Here is a 16,621-nt window from a genome sequence, read left to right as displayed (position 1 = left end):
TACTCTGCCACAGTGAAGCAGTGTCCCATAAATTGAACAACTTAATTGCAAGGAAACGGCCTTGCACAGAATTTCTTCAGCTGTTGAGTTGAAAGCGCTTGAGGCCATGGAACCAAGAAAAGAAAGCATTACTTCGCATGACCTCTGACTACAGCCAAACATCTGCTCAGGCCACAAGCTCTGTCATGTTGTTAACAGTCACCTGGTTTCACTCCTCAAAGAAGTTATCAGCAGTCAAATGCTGTCTGCCATTTTAAGGTTGCTCAAGCTTCCCAAATTAAATCCAGAACTGACAGTAGCAGACTCTATCTGAAGCCAGAAAAAAATTGCAGAATCTCACCCTCCAGATGAATTTCCCTTTGTCGCTGCATTGACGCTTCTGGTTAATCCATGATCTCATCCACAGAATGCAATTTTTTCCCTTTGCGGGTAAATAGCAATCAGGCTAATTTTCCTTTTTTTAGACAGACGATTCATTATGTAGAAATACAGGGACCAACAGCCTACTCGCATTGTGATGCACATAATACTCTGAATTGTCCAGCTAGGTTATAGAAGCAGCAGGAGTTACTGGTACTCCGGAACACAGACTTGTCATCTTGTGGCTCAGTGAGGATTGTGTACACACACACACACTGCTTCTTACTTTGAAAAATGTCTGGTAACCAATTTGAACTTGAGTGCAGATTTAGCCATGTGGATACCTTGTCCTCATTCTAATTTGGCAAGAAAAAAATCAATTAGCATCTAAATTGTTTGGTCTTGTCACGATAACAAGGCTTAGCCATTCTTGATGAGCATCTGTACCCTTGTCTGGAACCAGATGCAAGAACTTCATGGGCGTCATGAGGGAGAAGCTTCTGTTTTGGCCCATTTCAACAACACACATGCCCACAGATTCAACATTTTGGTGATGTGGTGTCTAACATGAATCTGAAGGGTGGCACAGTGGTGAGCACTGCTGCCTCACTTGGGTTCAATTCCGATCTTGGCTGATTGTCTGGGTGGAATTTACATGTTCTCCCCCTGTTTGCGTGGGTTTCCTGGAGGTGCTCTGGTTTCCTCCCACAGTCCAAAGATGTGGGGGTTAGGTAGATTGGCCATACTAAATTGCCCCTCAGTGTCAGCGGGACTAGCTAGGGTAAATGCATGGGGTTGTGGGGATGGGACCTGGTGGGATTGTCGTCAGTCCAGACTCGATGGGCCGAATGACCACCTTCTGCGCTGCAGGATTCTAAATGTATGGGGTTGAGATTCGGGGGGGGGGGGGGGGGGGGGGGCAGGGAAGGAGGTCGGGGTAAGATACCCGTCAGAGTTGGTGCAGACCCGATGGGCCTAATGGCCTCCTTCTGCACTATAGGGATTCTATAATCCAAATCTATATTAATTACTGCAACGTTTGTTCACCAATCTCCCATCAAGTCAGTGGCCAGAGTTTTTTTAGCATTGCTCTTGAAGATGCTACATTGTACAAACTGATGCTCCATTCTTACTGACATAATGGCCACAATGACCAATCAACACCTGACCACAAAATGAGCAGTGCACCCTGGGATCTGACGCTTCATGGGAAGGAGGAAATCAAAGCAGTTTTTGGCTTCTTCACAATGGTACCGCATAGAACTTTACATTAAAATTCTCTTGTAAATTTGTGGTTATAAACAAGCACCAATGCTCAGCTTCCAGCCCAGGTAATATTATAAACCATCCAAGACAGCGGGTGGAAAATGTGCCCTAAAACACGTGTTCCTCTAAGATCAGCTGTCAGAGGAGCAATGGGTGGCTTGGTGGCAGTGGTTAGCACTGCTGCCTCTCAGCGCCAGGGACCCGGGTTCAATCCCCAGCTTGGGTCAGTGTGTGGGGAGTTTGTGCCCCATGTCTGCGTGGATTATCTCCGGGTGCTCCAGTTTCTTCCCATAGTCCAAAAGACATGCTGGCTAGGTGGATTGGCCATGATAAAATTGCCCCTTAGTGTAAGGGGGAATGGTAGGGTAAATGCGTGGGGTTATGGGGATGGGGCCTGGGTAGGATTGTGGTCGGTGCAGATTCGATGGGCCGAATGTCCTCATTCTGCACTGTTGGAATCTATGATTCTAACGAGTGCTACGTGAAGGACTCTCCCAGTAAGAAAGCACCTGGCATCCAGTTGGCACTTTGCAAAGATGGCACAGCAGCAATCTAGAACATTGAGTGGGGAAAGGCTGGCACAAACACACCCAGCTGACAGTACACCACCTGTCGGTGTCACACCCCATGTGCCTCACTGAGCTAGGGTTTTATAGCGAAGTGGGAGCCATCTGTCTCCGTGACCTCTTGTCAATCATACTCTGCACAGAAACTTGTGACAAATTGAGTGAGCATACTAATCTTCAAGTTGTACTTGCCTCCACTGTGTCGAAAATGAAAATATTCCAGAGACGAGGCTGAAGAAAGAAATGTTTTTTGTTCTAATTTTAACACGGACTATCAAATTTCATTCCCTCACAGCATGCTTGCTTTGGCACAATATTTCTTGCTTCTCAAACTAATCTCCAAGCGTTCACCACTCCTTTGAGATTTTGGCAGTGATTAGGCTTTCAGAATTTTCAAATACTATTCACGATCTCCGTCTTATTGGCTTTAACAACCTAGCTATTTCTGATAACACATCATCTACAGAGAAGTATGTGCACAATATCAACTGGGGCAAGGAGCCTTGGGAGGAACAGAATTGGATCAACAAGTCAAAATTCCACTTCCTCCTTCAGAAGCCAAAAACGTAAACTCTTTGTGCTGGACATAATTCGTGCTCAACATCCTGCAATCTTCTCCCAGTGTTCACCGATGTTGGGTGAATTGCACCCAAAAACCAGACAAATACAAGTGGAAATTCTTGGGGGGGGGTGTTCTCAATTTAAACCAAAGCGGAGAAGAATCACTGATCTTCTAACACAATTGGGATATTATGGGAGACCAGCAAGAACAGAAAACAAAATGTCCAATGATGTGCGAGTTAGATAGATTGGCCATGATAAATTGCCCATTAGTGTCAGGGGGATTAGTTGGGTAAATACATGGGGTTACGGGAATAGGGCATGGGTAGGAATGTTGTTGGCGCAGACTCGATGGGCCAAATGGTCTCCTTCTGCACTGTAGGGATTCTATGATTCAATGAAAATCCTAATGGTTTCCACCACCCCCTCCCAAAACATCTATAACATATTGGCAAAGACTACAACCCAAGGTCCTCAGTCTTACACAATACAATTTTCAGGAGAAGACCTGATCAAACTTGCTGCTTAAGTGCCCACTGTCTATGGCACCAATTTGAATGGGAAATTACTGCAGCTTCCTTTCAAACACATTCAGAGTACTGAGTACGAATGTGAAGGTGCCCAGCACTGTTGAGAGGGTAGTGTATGGAACAAAGTTGGTTTTTTAAAATGTCCTACACACGGGGTGCAGCGCTGCCCGAGCGTCACTCTGGAACTGCCAATTCAAAGCCTTTGATATTCACCGCTGGATGGGGAACTCTCCTTTGCTGATTGACCATCCATTCTACACCCCAATCCATTTTTATTTCTACTGAGCTCTGATTCCACTCCATTGATTATCTGACTAGATATTCAATCTGTAAGATTGGTGCTAATTTTAATCCTCCCTGCCTCCAATATTGAAGCTACTCGTATTTGGGAATAATGCATTCAAAGGGATTTGGCTCATCGATGGCAACATCAAAACTAGAGGGAAGTCCTCTTGCAGCCATGTGGGGCTCTGACACCTGGGACGCAGAGGCTGCTGGCACGGGGGATCGAGCGGTCAGCATGATGGCACAGTGGTTAGCACTGCTGCCTCACAGTGCCAGCGACCCAGGTTAAATTCCGGCCTTGGGTCACTGTGTGGAGTCTGCACATTCTCCCCGTGTCTGCGTGGGTTTCCTCCGAGTGCTCCGGTTTCCTCCCGCAGTTCAAAGATGCGCGGGTTAGGTGCATTGGCTATGCTAAATTCACCCTAGTGTCAAGGGGATTAGTATGGTAAATGTGTGGGGTTATGGGGATAAGGCCTGGGTGGGATTGTGGTCGGTACTGGCTCGATGGGCCGAATGGCCCCCTTCTGTACTGTAGGGATTGTATGATTCCAACCTGTGGTATTATGTGGGGCACAAGGGCAAGTTTGACCATGAGTTCCTGGAGTTTCAGTTCAGGCCGAATGCTAAGAGTGACCAGAAATGTCTGCAGCTTATGGTGTGGCTGTGAATGCACAGCCTGAGGTGGTTCAGAAGTGACAGAAGGAAGGCCAGGCCCAGAGCCTCACGCTGCTGTTGTTGAATGTCTGAGTCAATATTCAGCCACAATAAAAACAGTAACCTTCCTGTACAGCTCACTGAGCGTAAAAAAGAAAATCCAGGCCGAGCATCTTTCTGTGCACAGCTTTCTCAGCCAGGCATTTCAGGATCTTTGAAGCTCAAGGTTCTTAGGATCTAAAGCAACATCAAATCCCCAAACACTCTGCTGTGTTTGCCCACTGAACATCAATTCCTTGGCTGTGAAACATAATGTAACGTTTGCATTCCCTTCTGGCAGATTTTCATGGAATTTACAGCACAGAAACAGGCCATTTGGCCCTCATCTATGCTGGTGCTTATGTTCTACACAAGCCTCTCCCACCTTGATCACACAAATCAGGGCAACCTTCAGTTTCTTCCTTCCTCAATTTCCTTGAGTATATCAATGGTACACTCACGGAACAGTTATTGCACAAGAGGCCATTCAGCACATTGCCTTTGTGCGTTTGTTCTCCATAACCGCAACTCTGCTAGTCCTACTCCTCCCCCTTTTCCCTGTAAATCTGTGAAATCTTCTCTATTAAGATGACGATCAAGTTCCCTTTTGAAAGCCACAATTGAATCTGTCTCCAACACACACTTGGGCAGCGCATCCCCGATCCAAACCACTTGTTGCATGAAGAGATTTTTCCTCATGTTGCCTCGGATTCTTTTTGTTAATCACCAGTGTTCACAACTGTCTGCCAATGAGAACAGTTTCTCCCTATTTACAGTATCCAGACCCCTCATGATTTTGAGCACACTATCCAACCTCCTCTCAACTTCCTCTTATCCAAGGACAACAACCCTAGCCTTGCTAATCTATCCCACATTTCTAAAACCTTCTCATTCTTCCCTTTGAGGGTGAACCGGTGTTTTATGAACATTCATAACTTACTTGGTTTTTCACTGAGAAAAAGACATTTAATTCTTTGACTTCTAAAATAAGTGGGGCAACATGGTGGCAGAGTGGTTAGCACTGGGTCCGATTCCTGGCTTGGGTCACTATCTTGATTTGATTTATTATTGTCACATGTATTAACATAGTGAAAAGTATTGTTTCTTGCACACTATACAGACAAAACATACCGTTCATAGAGAAGGAAACGAGAGAGTGCAGAATGTAGTGTTACAGTCATAGCTAGGGTGTAGAGAAAGATCAACTTAATGCAAGGTAAGTCCATCCAAAAGTCTGACAGCAGCAGGGAAGAAGCTGTTCTCGAGTCAGTTGGTACGTGACCTCAGACTTCTTATTTTTTCCCCGAAGGAAGGTGGTGGAAGAGAGAATGTCCGGGGTGTGTGGGGTCCTTAATTATGCTGGCTGCTTTGCCGAGACAGCGGGAAGTGTAGACAGAGTCAATGTCTTCTCCGCACTGTATGGAGTTTGCAGGATCTCCCCGTGTCTGTGTGAGTTTCCTCCGGTTTTCTCCCACGGTCCGAAAGATGTGCTGCTTACGTGCATTGGCCATGCTAAATTCTCCCTCAGTGTGCCCGAACAGGCGCCGGAGTGTGGCGACTAGGGGATTTTCACAGCAACTTTATTGCAGTGTTAATGTACGCCTACTTGTGACACTAATAAATAAAATAAATCCTGTAGTGTAAAGGTGTGTGTGAAATAAGTGCCAAGTCCGTAAATTGGCATTAACTGTTGATCTCAATTGGAAGGGTCATTGGCTAATTGAACTTGGTAATGGAAATTATACACGCGTGCGGTAGAGTGTGTTGAAGTGAGGCAAGTGTACATTGTTAGAACAGAGTCAATGGAAATTTCACTGATCGATTATGCCCATCCATCACTCAATTGAAACAACCGTCAACTATATTGTTCTTGTGATATAAACTATTACTCAAGCAGCTTTAAAACTGCAATATTAAAAGTATCATTGACACAGTGCACAAGCCGAAGACTTCGAACATCTCACGGAACTCACTAGCAGTCTAATGGTTAAAGTAATATTTACCAGATATATTTAAAATAAGGGTTAGTTCTAATTTTGATTTATTTTAAAATGTTGTCGTCAACGTAAATGCAATCTCTGCCAATGCATACAGGAGCGGAAAATGTATCAATGCACCGAGACTATTTGCCCACACAAAAACTAATTTTTTTTTTGAAAGAAAACAAGTCTTTAAATAAATCAGACTTTCCCTCCAATTTCCTCCTTTAAAAACTGACAAAGAGTCTGCCCCAGGACCATGTCCAAATGAAAAGTCATAATTTAGCTAACTAAGTGGCACGGTGGCACACTTAGAAGTGCTGCCTCACAGCGCCAGGGACCTGGGTTCATTTTCAGCCTTGTGGAGTTTGCATGTTCTCCCCGTGTCTGCGTGGGCTTCCTCCGGGTGCTTCGGTTTCCACCCAGATGTGCGGGTTAGGTTGATTGGCCATGCTAAATTGCCCTCTTTCAGTGGGGTTAGCAGGGTAAATGCGTGGGGTTACAGGGATAGGGCCTGGGTTGGATTATTGTTGGTGCAGGCTTGACGGGCTGAATGGCCTCCTTATGATTCTATGGTATTAATTTCAAATCAGCTGATCCAATCGATTCGCCCACTCTCTCAATATGCACATACACATGTTGTTAAACTACAATTTACATGACAATTTTTTGCTTGTGGGACAAGAATGCGGACAAAAGAAAATCTTATAGAGCAATTTAAAAGTCTTTTAGCTCGCTCATGTCTCTACTGTAACTGGCCAAGGGGATGAGTTAATGCCAGTGACATTGTGCTGAATCAAGTAGAACGGCAGTAACAAACACAACACTCCACAGCACAATGAGCCTGTTCAACCACAAACACAAACCTGCACTCCCTTGCTGAATTTATAGCTACTGGCACATGTGTTCAAGTCAGTGGAGATAACTGTGCACATTAAGTGCGTCACTTGGAGGTGCGAGGTACACATGCGTAATTTTGTACTTCAAAGTGAGCAGAAATACAATCGTCCTCAGTTGACAAAAAAAAATTTTTCCACACGACTCCAAAAGTCACCATAAGAAAGTCGATACCTTCTACAAATTTCACATAGGAACTCTCCTTTTGCTTGTTGGGTTAGAGCCCATTGCCTCTGGTATTGTTTCTGCTGTTGTTCGGCTTCTTGTTAAATGCAGTACAAGTACCTTGATCCCTGACTAAAGAGTGGCTCACCACCAGCTGAGCCCATGGGGATCACTTGCCATTATTCAGGACACTGTAAAGGACTCACTTTGGTTCACGAATGCCCTTTAGGGAAGGAAATCTGCTGTCCTTACCCGGACAACGCAAGTGAAACTAGGACATCGAATGGACTTTTCAGTGAGTTAGTCTATAAACCAGCTTACCTGCTCTTGATTGCCACACAACATGTCCCAGGTACCATATTGATCTTTTGACTGGCGATACAATCGGACAGCATCTGTGAAGGCTGGAGTCTCTACTTTGCAATCTTCAGGCAATCCTGGAGAGTACGTAAAAATGCAATGAAACATTATACTTGCTAATACTCCAAAATTAACAGTATATACACACTGTTACAACTAACAGAAGACACCATGCAGAATAATAATGCATAGCATGAAGATTGAGTGTACAGCTGATCTGATCAACAATGGGGGAAACTACAGAATTTTATACCGTGGGAGGCTGCCATATGTTTGGCACAGTGGTTAGCACAGGTGCCTCAAAGTACCAGGGGCCCAGGTTCGATTCCCAGCTTGGGTCACTGTCTGTGCGGAGTTTGCACGTTCTCCCCGTGTCTGCGTGGGTTTCCTCCAGGTGCTCCGGGTTCCTCCCACAGTCTGAAAGACATGCTGGTTAGGTGCATTGACCGCACTAAATTCTCCCTCAGTGTACCCGAGCAGGCGCCAGAGTGTGGCGACTAAGGGATTGTCACAGTAACTTCATTGCAGTGTTAATGTAAACCTATTTGTGACACTAATAAATAAAGTTTAAACAAAATGTATTATGTCACACTTTTTCCACATTAAATTATGTTTTCCATCTGACTGCCATTTTGATAATATGCACCCTTCCAAAGAATTTTCTACCCTTCCTCATTGCTTGCCCAACAGACTTTTGACATGCTTGCCTTTGTCATGCGTACACAGTACTTAAGAGCAGAAGCGATTAAGTACAATGGCTTTTTGAGGCTATAGCATGTTTCACAGCAGTTGTTGACAATGAAAGTCTGTGCTTTCTGCTCATTGTACCAATCCCAAATCAAAGATAGCTTAACCTAGATTGTTCCAGTTCAAATAATTCTCCACAACCTACCATCATAGAGCAACTGATAAGGGAAACATTCAAGCTATGATGGGTGCAGTAGATGTTGACCTGAGGATTGGGTTTAAGTACATCAGAACACCAGACTGAAACTTGACTTTAAAGTAGAACTGATAAAGCTTGATAGTGGCATTGACTGACAAGTGTAGCCAAATGTTTAATTTCTCAACAATACCCTTCATCCAAAGGAGCAACACACATACTGTGCTTAACATTGCGTTCTCCCTTTTTCGTTAACTGGGTTTAGTCACAAAATTCTAAACCATAACTGTTTCTTTTGTGTGTCATGATGTGGAGATGCCGGCGTTGGACTGGGGTAAGCACAGTAAGAAGTCTCACAACACCAGGTTAAAGTCCAACAGGTTTATTTGGTAGCAAATACCATAAGCTTTCAGAGCGCTGCCCCTTCGTCAGATGGAGTGGTTATCTGTTCTCAAACAGTGCAAACAGACAGAAATCAAATTACAGAATACTGATTAGAATGCAAATCTCTACAGCCAGCCGGTCTTAAATGTACAGACAATGTGGGTGGAGGGAGCATTCAACACATGGCTAAGATCAAGTGTAGTATGGATCGCCTGCACTTGGTTGAGGTCATTAGGTTATGCTGAGGCTTCATATGTTTCATATGAAGCAATTTTTAAAAGCGGCATCTCGGCCTTTTGGCTAGGATGCAAATGAGCTCAAGTCTTGGAGGAGGATCCTCCCCCTTCTCCAATCAGCTTGACTCATGTAGATCAGGCCCAGGACAGGGTGGTTTTGGTCTCCCGTCCTGTCTTGTCAGCCTGGATCTGAAATGTCTCAACTTGTTGAGACTCTAAATTGGATTTGATTTGATTGAATTGGAAAAGTATTAAAAAAAATTTAAGACCTGGCTGGCTGTAGAGATTTGCATTCTAATTAGTATTCTGTAATTTGATTTCTGTGTCTGTTTGCACTGTTTGAGAACAGATAACCACTCCATCTGACGAAGGGGCAGCGCTCCGAAAGCTTATGGTATTTGCTACCAAATAAACCTGTTGGACTTTAACCTGGTGTTGAGAGACTTCTTACTCTTTTGTGTGTGCCAGCTGTGACCTGTGTGTGAAAATCTTCTCTCTAAAATTTGCTCAAGTCCAAAAACTTAAGTGCTTGGACATTTGATGTCAACATGCGCCCGAGAAATACAGAAAACCTTTTGTTGTAATTGAATCCACTTTTATTTGTCATGGTGCATCCCTTCATAACTCCCTCACTGCTAAACTTCATTTGTTTCCATGGCCTCAGAAAGGCAGCACAATGGCAAGCACTGCTGCCTCACAGCGCCAGGGACCCGGGTTCGATTCCTGGCTTAGATCACTGTCTGTGTGGAGTTTGCACATTCTCCCCGTGTCTGCGTGGGTTTCCTCCGGGTTCTCCGGTTTCCTCCTACAGTCCAAAGATGTGCGGTTTAGGTGGATTGGCTGTGCTAAATTGACCATTAGTGTCAGGGGGATTGGCAGGGTAAATATACGAGGTTACAGGGATAGGGCCTGGGTGGGATTGTTGTCGATGCAGGTTTGATGAGCTGAATGGCCTCCTTCTGTACTGTAGGGATTCTGTGATTCATACACAAAGGCCTTCCGAGGCCATGCAAACCAATGGGGTTTAGCAGTGAGGGAGTTATGAAGGGATGCACCATGACAAATAAAAGTGGATTCAATTACAACAAAAGGTTTTCTGTATTTATCGAGCGCATGTTGACATCAAATGTCCAAGCACTCAAGTTTTTGGACTTGGGCAAATTTGAGAGAGAAGATTTTCACACAAAGGTCACAGCTGGTACACATAAAAGAAAGTTATCTTTCAGAATTTTGTGACCAAACCCAGTTAATGAAAGAGGGGGAACACAATGATGTTAAGCTCAGAAGATTCTTGCCTAAAGGTAATTGATAAATCGTTATTGAAACTCGTGCTTAAGATCATGAGTGCCAAACAAGAATTTCAGTAACATTTAACTAATAGCCTATTAGAAAGCCATGCATTTACGTCACACTTATGTCAATAATACCTACAAAACAGCTTATCCTGCAAACCGCTGCAAGAAATGCCAAGGGAGATCAGCTAATGAGGTTAAGCATGTTTTGAACAATCCTAGTGTTTGAAACCCTGCTGTTTGGCTGCCAAGTATAGTCAACGGGAAACGTCTGATCAATAAAGATTAGGTCAGACACGCTTAGTCCTATTCCCGCAAATGAGACAGTTCAAATAAGCAGAGAAAACAACGGAAAAAAGAATACGTACTTAACGCATGCTCTAACTCATTTATCAGTGGAGAGATGTTCTAACTGCTTTTGAATATCGATCATCAACTCACTTCCACGCCTGGAGCCGAATTAAATCTGCGACTTGCAGCTTGGTGGAAGAACTCTGACCAAGTCAGAAGGTTCTGCAATTAAAGTTCCACTCCAGAGACTTCAGCACATATCTAGGCTAACATCCTTGTGAAATACTGAACATGCAGATGAAGGCGGCTGTCATACATTGCGTGGTCAGAGGCACCATTTTTCCAAATGAATCAAACCAAGGCCATGTTGGCTCCTCAGTGGGCATGGAAGACCCCATAGCAGTATTTTAAAGGACAGCAAGGTTCTCCTTGGTATTCTGGGGTTCATTTATCCCTCAATCAAGACAAACTTATGTTATGGCCATCACCTTGCTATTTGAGAGACTTTTGAAATAATTATTTTGTGTGACATTGGCATCTTTGACAAGGCCAGCTCTTGTTGCACATTCCTAACTGCACTGGAACAGAGTGGTGTGCGCCACACTATTTCAGGGGCAGTTAAGAGTTAGGCACATTACCGTGCGTCTTGAGTGACACATAGGTCAGATCAGGTAAGGGCAGCAGATTTCCTTCCCCAAATGACATTAGTGAATCGACAACTGTTTCTTTTTATGCCAATCAATAGCAGTTCCATGGTCACCATCACGGAGACTAATTATCAATTCTAGATATTGTTAATTAAAGTCAAAATCCACCAAACACCATGGCGGGATTTGAACCTGTGTTCCCAGAGCATTACTCTCTGGATTACTTGTCCAGTGATGTTACCACTACACCACCGTCCCCTTGGCTGCCATGTCCTACACTTCAATAGTAATCCATTGGCTGTAAAGGGCTGCCAAAGGTGTTACATGAATGGAAAGCATTCTTTCTTACTTCCATTGACAGCATGTGGGGGAAATCGATCCTGCGTCAATGATGCTCACTTGGGACTGGGCGTTAAATATGCAACTGCCTGGAGTTCTGAGGTACTTTGAAAAACGTTCAGTAAAAATACAATTAGCTTGTGCTCCACTGATCATTTCCAAATACTGATCTAGTCAGGGGTAAAAGGGTGAAATTTAACTTTTGAATTATTTCTGTCGGGCAAGTTATTTGCTTTGTCACAAAGTTACTCAAGTTGTTCTGTCATGTCTTTGAACTTGATCGGTAGCTGTCTGATTTGACGACTCTTACTTGAAAAAAGATACATCAAACTTTTAACGGCCTCAGTTGCAATTAGGATGTCAAGATTGTGTGCGCAAGTCAATGGCACCCCCCCCCCCCCCCCCCTCCATACACAGAGCACTTACTGCTGAAGCCAGCACCCTCCACAAGGAAGGCTGTTCATTCAACTTCAAAATACAAAACACTGTCGTGATTTGGTTTCATAGAATCTGTACAGCGCAAAGGAGGCCATTTGGCCCATCAAGCATGCACCAACAACAATCCCACCCAAGCCCTATCCCCATCACCCCACGTATTTACCCTTCCAATCCCCCGGACACTAAGGGGCAATTTAGCATGGCCAATCACATCCTTGGAGTGTGAGGGGGGAAACCGGAGCATCTGGAGGAAACCCATGCAGACACTGGGAGAATGTGCAAATTCCACACAGAGAGACAATCACCCAAAGCCGGAATTGAACCTAGGTCCCTGGAGCTGTGCGGCAGCAGTACTAACCATTGTTTTTTTCTTATTCATTCATGGGACATTGGCATCACTGGCTGGCCAGCATTTATTGCCCATCCCTAGTTGCCCTTGAGAAGGTGGTGGTGAGCTGCCTTCTTGAATCGCTGCAGTCCGTGTGCTGTGGGTTGATCCACAATGCTGTTAGGAAGGGAATTCCAGGATTTTGACTCAGCGACTGCAAATGAATGGCGATATATTTCCAAGTCAGGATAGCGAGTGGTTTGGAGGGGAACTTGCAGGTGACGGTGTTCCCATGCATCTGCTGCCCTTGTCCTTCCAGATGGAAGTGGTCGTGGGTTTGGAAGGTGCTGTCTAAGGATCTTTGGTGAATTGCTGCAGTGCATCTTGTAGATAGTACACACTGCTGCTACTGAGTGTCGGTGATGGAGGGATTGAATGTTTGTAGATGTGGTGCCAATCAAGTGGGCTGCTTTGTCCTAAATGGTGTCAAGCTTCTTAAGTGTTGTTGGAGCTGTACCCATCCGGGCAAACGGGGAGTACTCCATCCCACTCCTAACTTGTGCCTTGTAGATGGTGGATAGGCTTTGGGGAGTCAGGAGGAGTTACTCGCCGCAGTATTCCTAGCCTCTGACCTGTTCTTGTAGCCACTGTTTATGTGGCGAGCCCAGTTGAGTTTCTGGTCAATGGTAACCCCAACAATGTTGACAGAGGGGGATTCAGTGATGGTTACAACACAATGTCAAGGGGCGGTGGTTACAGTGTCTCTTATTGTACTGCCCATATATGATTGTTTCTGTTCTCTGTTTAAAAATCTGACATGGCATCCAAGTTAGATTTGTCTCTTCTACTTCTAAGTAATCTTAATTGTAATAAAAATGTTTCTGGCATTAATCCGAGCAATGTGGCTTGCAGAGTTGCTTTTTGTAACCTTTTGGAGAGGATAGGAATGTATGGCGAGCATCCTATTCAACTCTATAATAAAGGGTCATTGTCAATACTGGTAATAATCTAGATAGACTCAGTTTCACATCATCCAGGCTGCAAGTCCACTGCAGTTCACTTGAAACAAATGAAATGAATTGAAATAAAATGTGAATAATCCTTAGTTACCATAATTTTAGTTATAATGCTGTATGATGTTTGCATGGACAAGTTATCCTCACCAAGTCCTTTGCACATTGGGTCAATAAACAAACTTTATCATATCATTCAGATTCTAGTGTTATCCTTTCAGTTGGCTAATCTCAATTTGTCACTTAATGTCACCCATCGTTATATGGAATATCTACAAAAAAACAACTCTGAACTCATGTTTCTTAACACTAGTAAGATTTCAATTTGTGCCCCGCGAAGTGATCAATTTAACTTTCAATTCCAAATAATCCAAAAGATACAAAGCAGGATGCCCCAACCCTCCCACCATTCTTCTTATTTTTTTCTCTATTAACACACAAAAACACATCATGTCACTCAAACTCTTGACGAAAGCCTGAATATTACAAGACTGAGCAATTTCCCTGGGTTTTCACAGCATAATTTACATAATGTCTGATCAGCTTGTCTTCAAGCCCCTTAGTCAATTTCAAAAGCTGCAAGCTTCAGCTCATTGTGTACAACAGAGAATCGGGTGGCACAATGGTTAGCAGTGCTGCAGGACCCACGTTCAATTCCAGCCTTGAGTGACCGTGAGCAGTTTGCACATTTCCCCCAGTGCCTGCATGGGGTTCTTCCAGATGCTCCAGTTTCCTCCCACAGTCGTGCAGGTTTGAATCATAGAATCCCTTCAGTGCAGAAGGAGGCCATTTGGCCCATCAAGTCTGCACCGACCACAATCCCACCCAGGCCCTATTCCCATAACCCCATGCATTTACGCTAACTTTGGACTGTGGGAGGAAACCGGAGCACCCAGAGGAAACCCACGCAGACACGGGGAGAACGTGCAAACTCCACACAGACAGTGACCCGAGGCCGGAATTGAACCCAGGTCCCTGGCGCTGTGAGGCAGCAGTGCTAACCACTGTGCCACCGTGCCACCCCATTGGCCATGCTAAATTGCCCCCTAGTGTCCCAAGATGTGTAGGTTAGATGGGATTAGTCACGGTAACGTGTGGGGTTGCAGGGATAGGGTGGGGGAGTCTGAGTCAGTGCAGACTCAATAGGCCAGATTTCTACGATTAGCATCTGAATGAAACATACTTGAAGTACTGTTAATATCCTCTTGTCCTTCCAGACTTCCTTCAGCTTTTAAGATAGCTTTGATGACTTTCTTTACTTCCTTTCTTGCCCTTGATCAAATTTCCCCATCTGATGGGGAACAGCTGAAAGACAATTATGCCCTGGCTTTAATCTTTTTGGCCTACTATCTCTACTTCTGGTGCAGCCAGATTTTCAAAGTTATCATGACAAACTGGCAAAAAAATATTCCCCTGCGGCATTCTGCAAGGACATCATCTGTAACTAGTGATGAGTGAACTTTATTCTGCTCATCCAGACTATTAGCACTTGTCATTTTCAAGGAGATTAGAACCACGGCTTTGTGCACAGGCTGTTTAAACTGGATCATCTCAGTAAATTAACAAGTCTCCAAAATTCTCACGAGTACCTAACTGAAAATGCCCAAACTGGCCCTGTGGAGTACTTGTGTTTTTCCAGTGACTGACCTTTTAACCCTGAAAAGAGTGCTCAATGAAGGGAGGTTTTATAGATGCCAACAGACTTCAGTACATCGTCCAAATTGCTATTCTTCTGAGTTTCCAAGATAGAAAGCCATTTGAAATGAAGGGCAAGAGGTTGTGAGAGGGCCATGCAAAGCAGATCCTGTCCCCACCCAAATATCCACGCAGTTACAGCTTTCAACAAGAATAGGCAGCAACTAGAAAACAGCCAACTTCTGTCGCCCACACAAAAGCAAACTAGAGGTGGCTCACTCAGACTAGTAAAGATGGGATACTGGACCAACAGTACGTTATGTGCTCCCTTTTAAATCACTTTAATTCTAATTATCAACACTTTAAATCTTTTCCATAGGTCACACCATACAGGAATAAATGGAGATTTTTTTCTCGGTTAAGATTCATCAGTCACGATCAAAATTGTTCTTTAGGGAAGGAATCATAGAATGCCTACAGTGCAGAAGCAGGCCACTCGGCCCATCAGGTCTGCACTGACTCTGACAGAGCATCCCACCCAGGCCCTATTCCTGTAACCCCACACATTTACCCTGCTTAATCCCCCTAACCTACACATCTTGGCAAGTTGCTCCTTTGTGTGCCATGGCCAATCCACTTAACCTGCAAATCTTTGGACTGTGGGAAGAAACCAGAGCACCCGGAGAAAACCCATGCAGACATGGGGAGAAACTCCACACAGACAATCACCTGAAGTTGGAATTGAACCTGGGTCCCTGGTGCTGTGAGGCAGCGGAGCTAACCACTGTGCTATCTGAATCCACCATCTTTACCCGGTCTGGCCTACATGTGATTCCCGACATACAGCAATGTGGACAGCTGTTAATTATTCTCCGAAATATTCAGTTCAAGGGCAATTAATGATGGACAACATTAACATCCACATTCCATGAGAGAACAAAGAGGAAAAAAAGAGCGAAAATGTCTTAATTAATGTCAGTTGGGATTAATACAGCGGAAACTCCGGCTCTGCAGACACGAGATGAGTTTCATAAACTTAGAATTATACTCAACTGAGCCTTCCTCAGATGTGTTTTAAAAACTAATAATCATAGAATCATAGAAACCCTACAGTGCAGAAAGAGGCCATTCAGCCCATCGAGTCTGCACCAACCACAATCTTACCCAGCCCCTATCCCCATAGCCCTACCTATTAACCCTACTAACCGCCTGACTCTAAGGGGCAACTTAGCATGGCTAATCCAACTAACCCGCACATCTTTGGATGGTGGGAGGAAACCAGAGCACCCGGAGGAAACCCACACAGACACGGGAAGAATGTGCAAACTCCTCACAGACAGTGATCGAAGCCGGGAATCAAACCTGGGTCCACTACCCCGAATGGCCTCTTTCTGCACTGTAGGGTTTCTACGATTCTAAGATTATTAGTTTTTGAAACACATCTGAGGAAGGCTCAGTTGAGTATAAATGAAC

At 44.4% G+C, this 16,621-nt stretch overlaps 1 protein-coding gene across 1 annotated transcript in view; it reads right to left on the bottom strand.

The window, feature by feature from the left end:
• The window catches only part of LOC144502543 (protein Niban 2-like), a 213,804-nt gene that overhangs the window by 39,514 nt on the left and 157,669 nt on the right, over positions 1-16,621 (bottom strand). Inside the window, exon 6 of the mRNA XM_078226621.1 lies at positions 7,624-7,739. Within this exon, the coding sequence (XP_078082747.1) occupies positions 7,624-7,739 (116 nt within the window). The remainder of the gene's footprint in view (positions 1-7,623; positions 7,740-16,621) is intronic.

This window comes from Mustelus asterias, chromosome 13 (assembly GCF_964213995.1).
Source record: "Mustelus asterias chromosome 13, sMusAst1.hap1.1, whole genome shotgun sequence".
NCBI lineage: Eukaryota > Metazoa > Chordata > Chondrichthyes > Carcharhiniformes > Triakidae > Mustelus > Mustelus asterias.
This window is presented reverse-complemented; position numbering and strand designations above follow the sequence as displayed.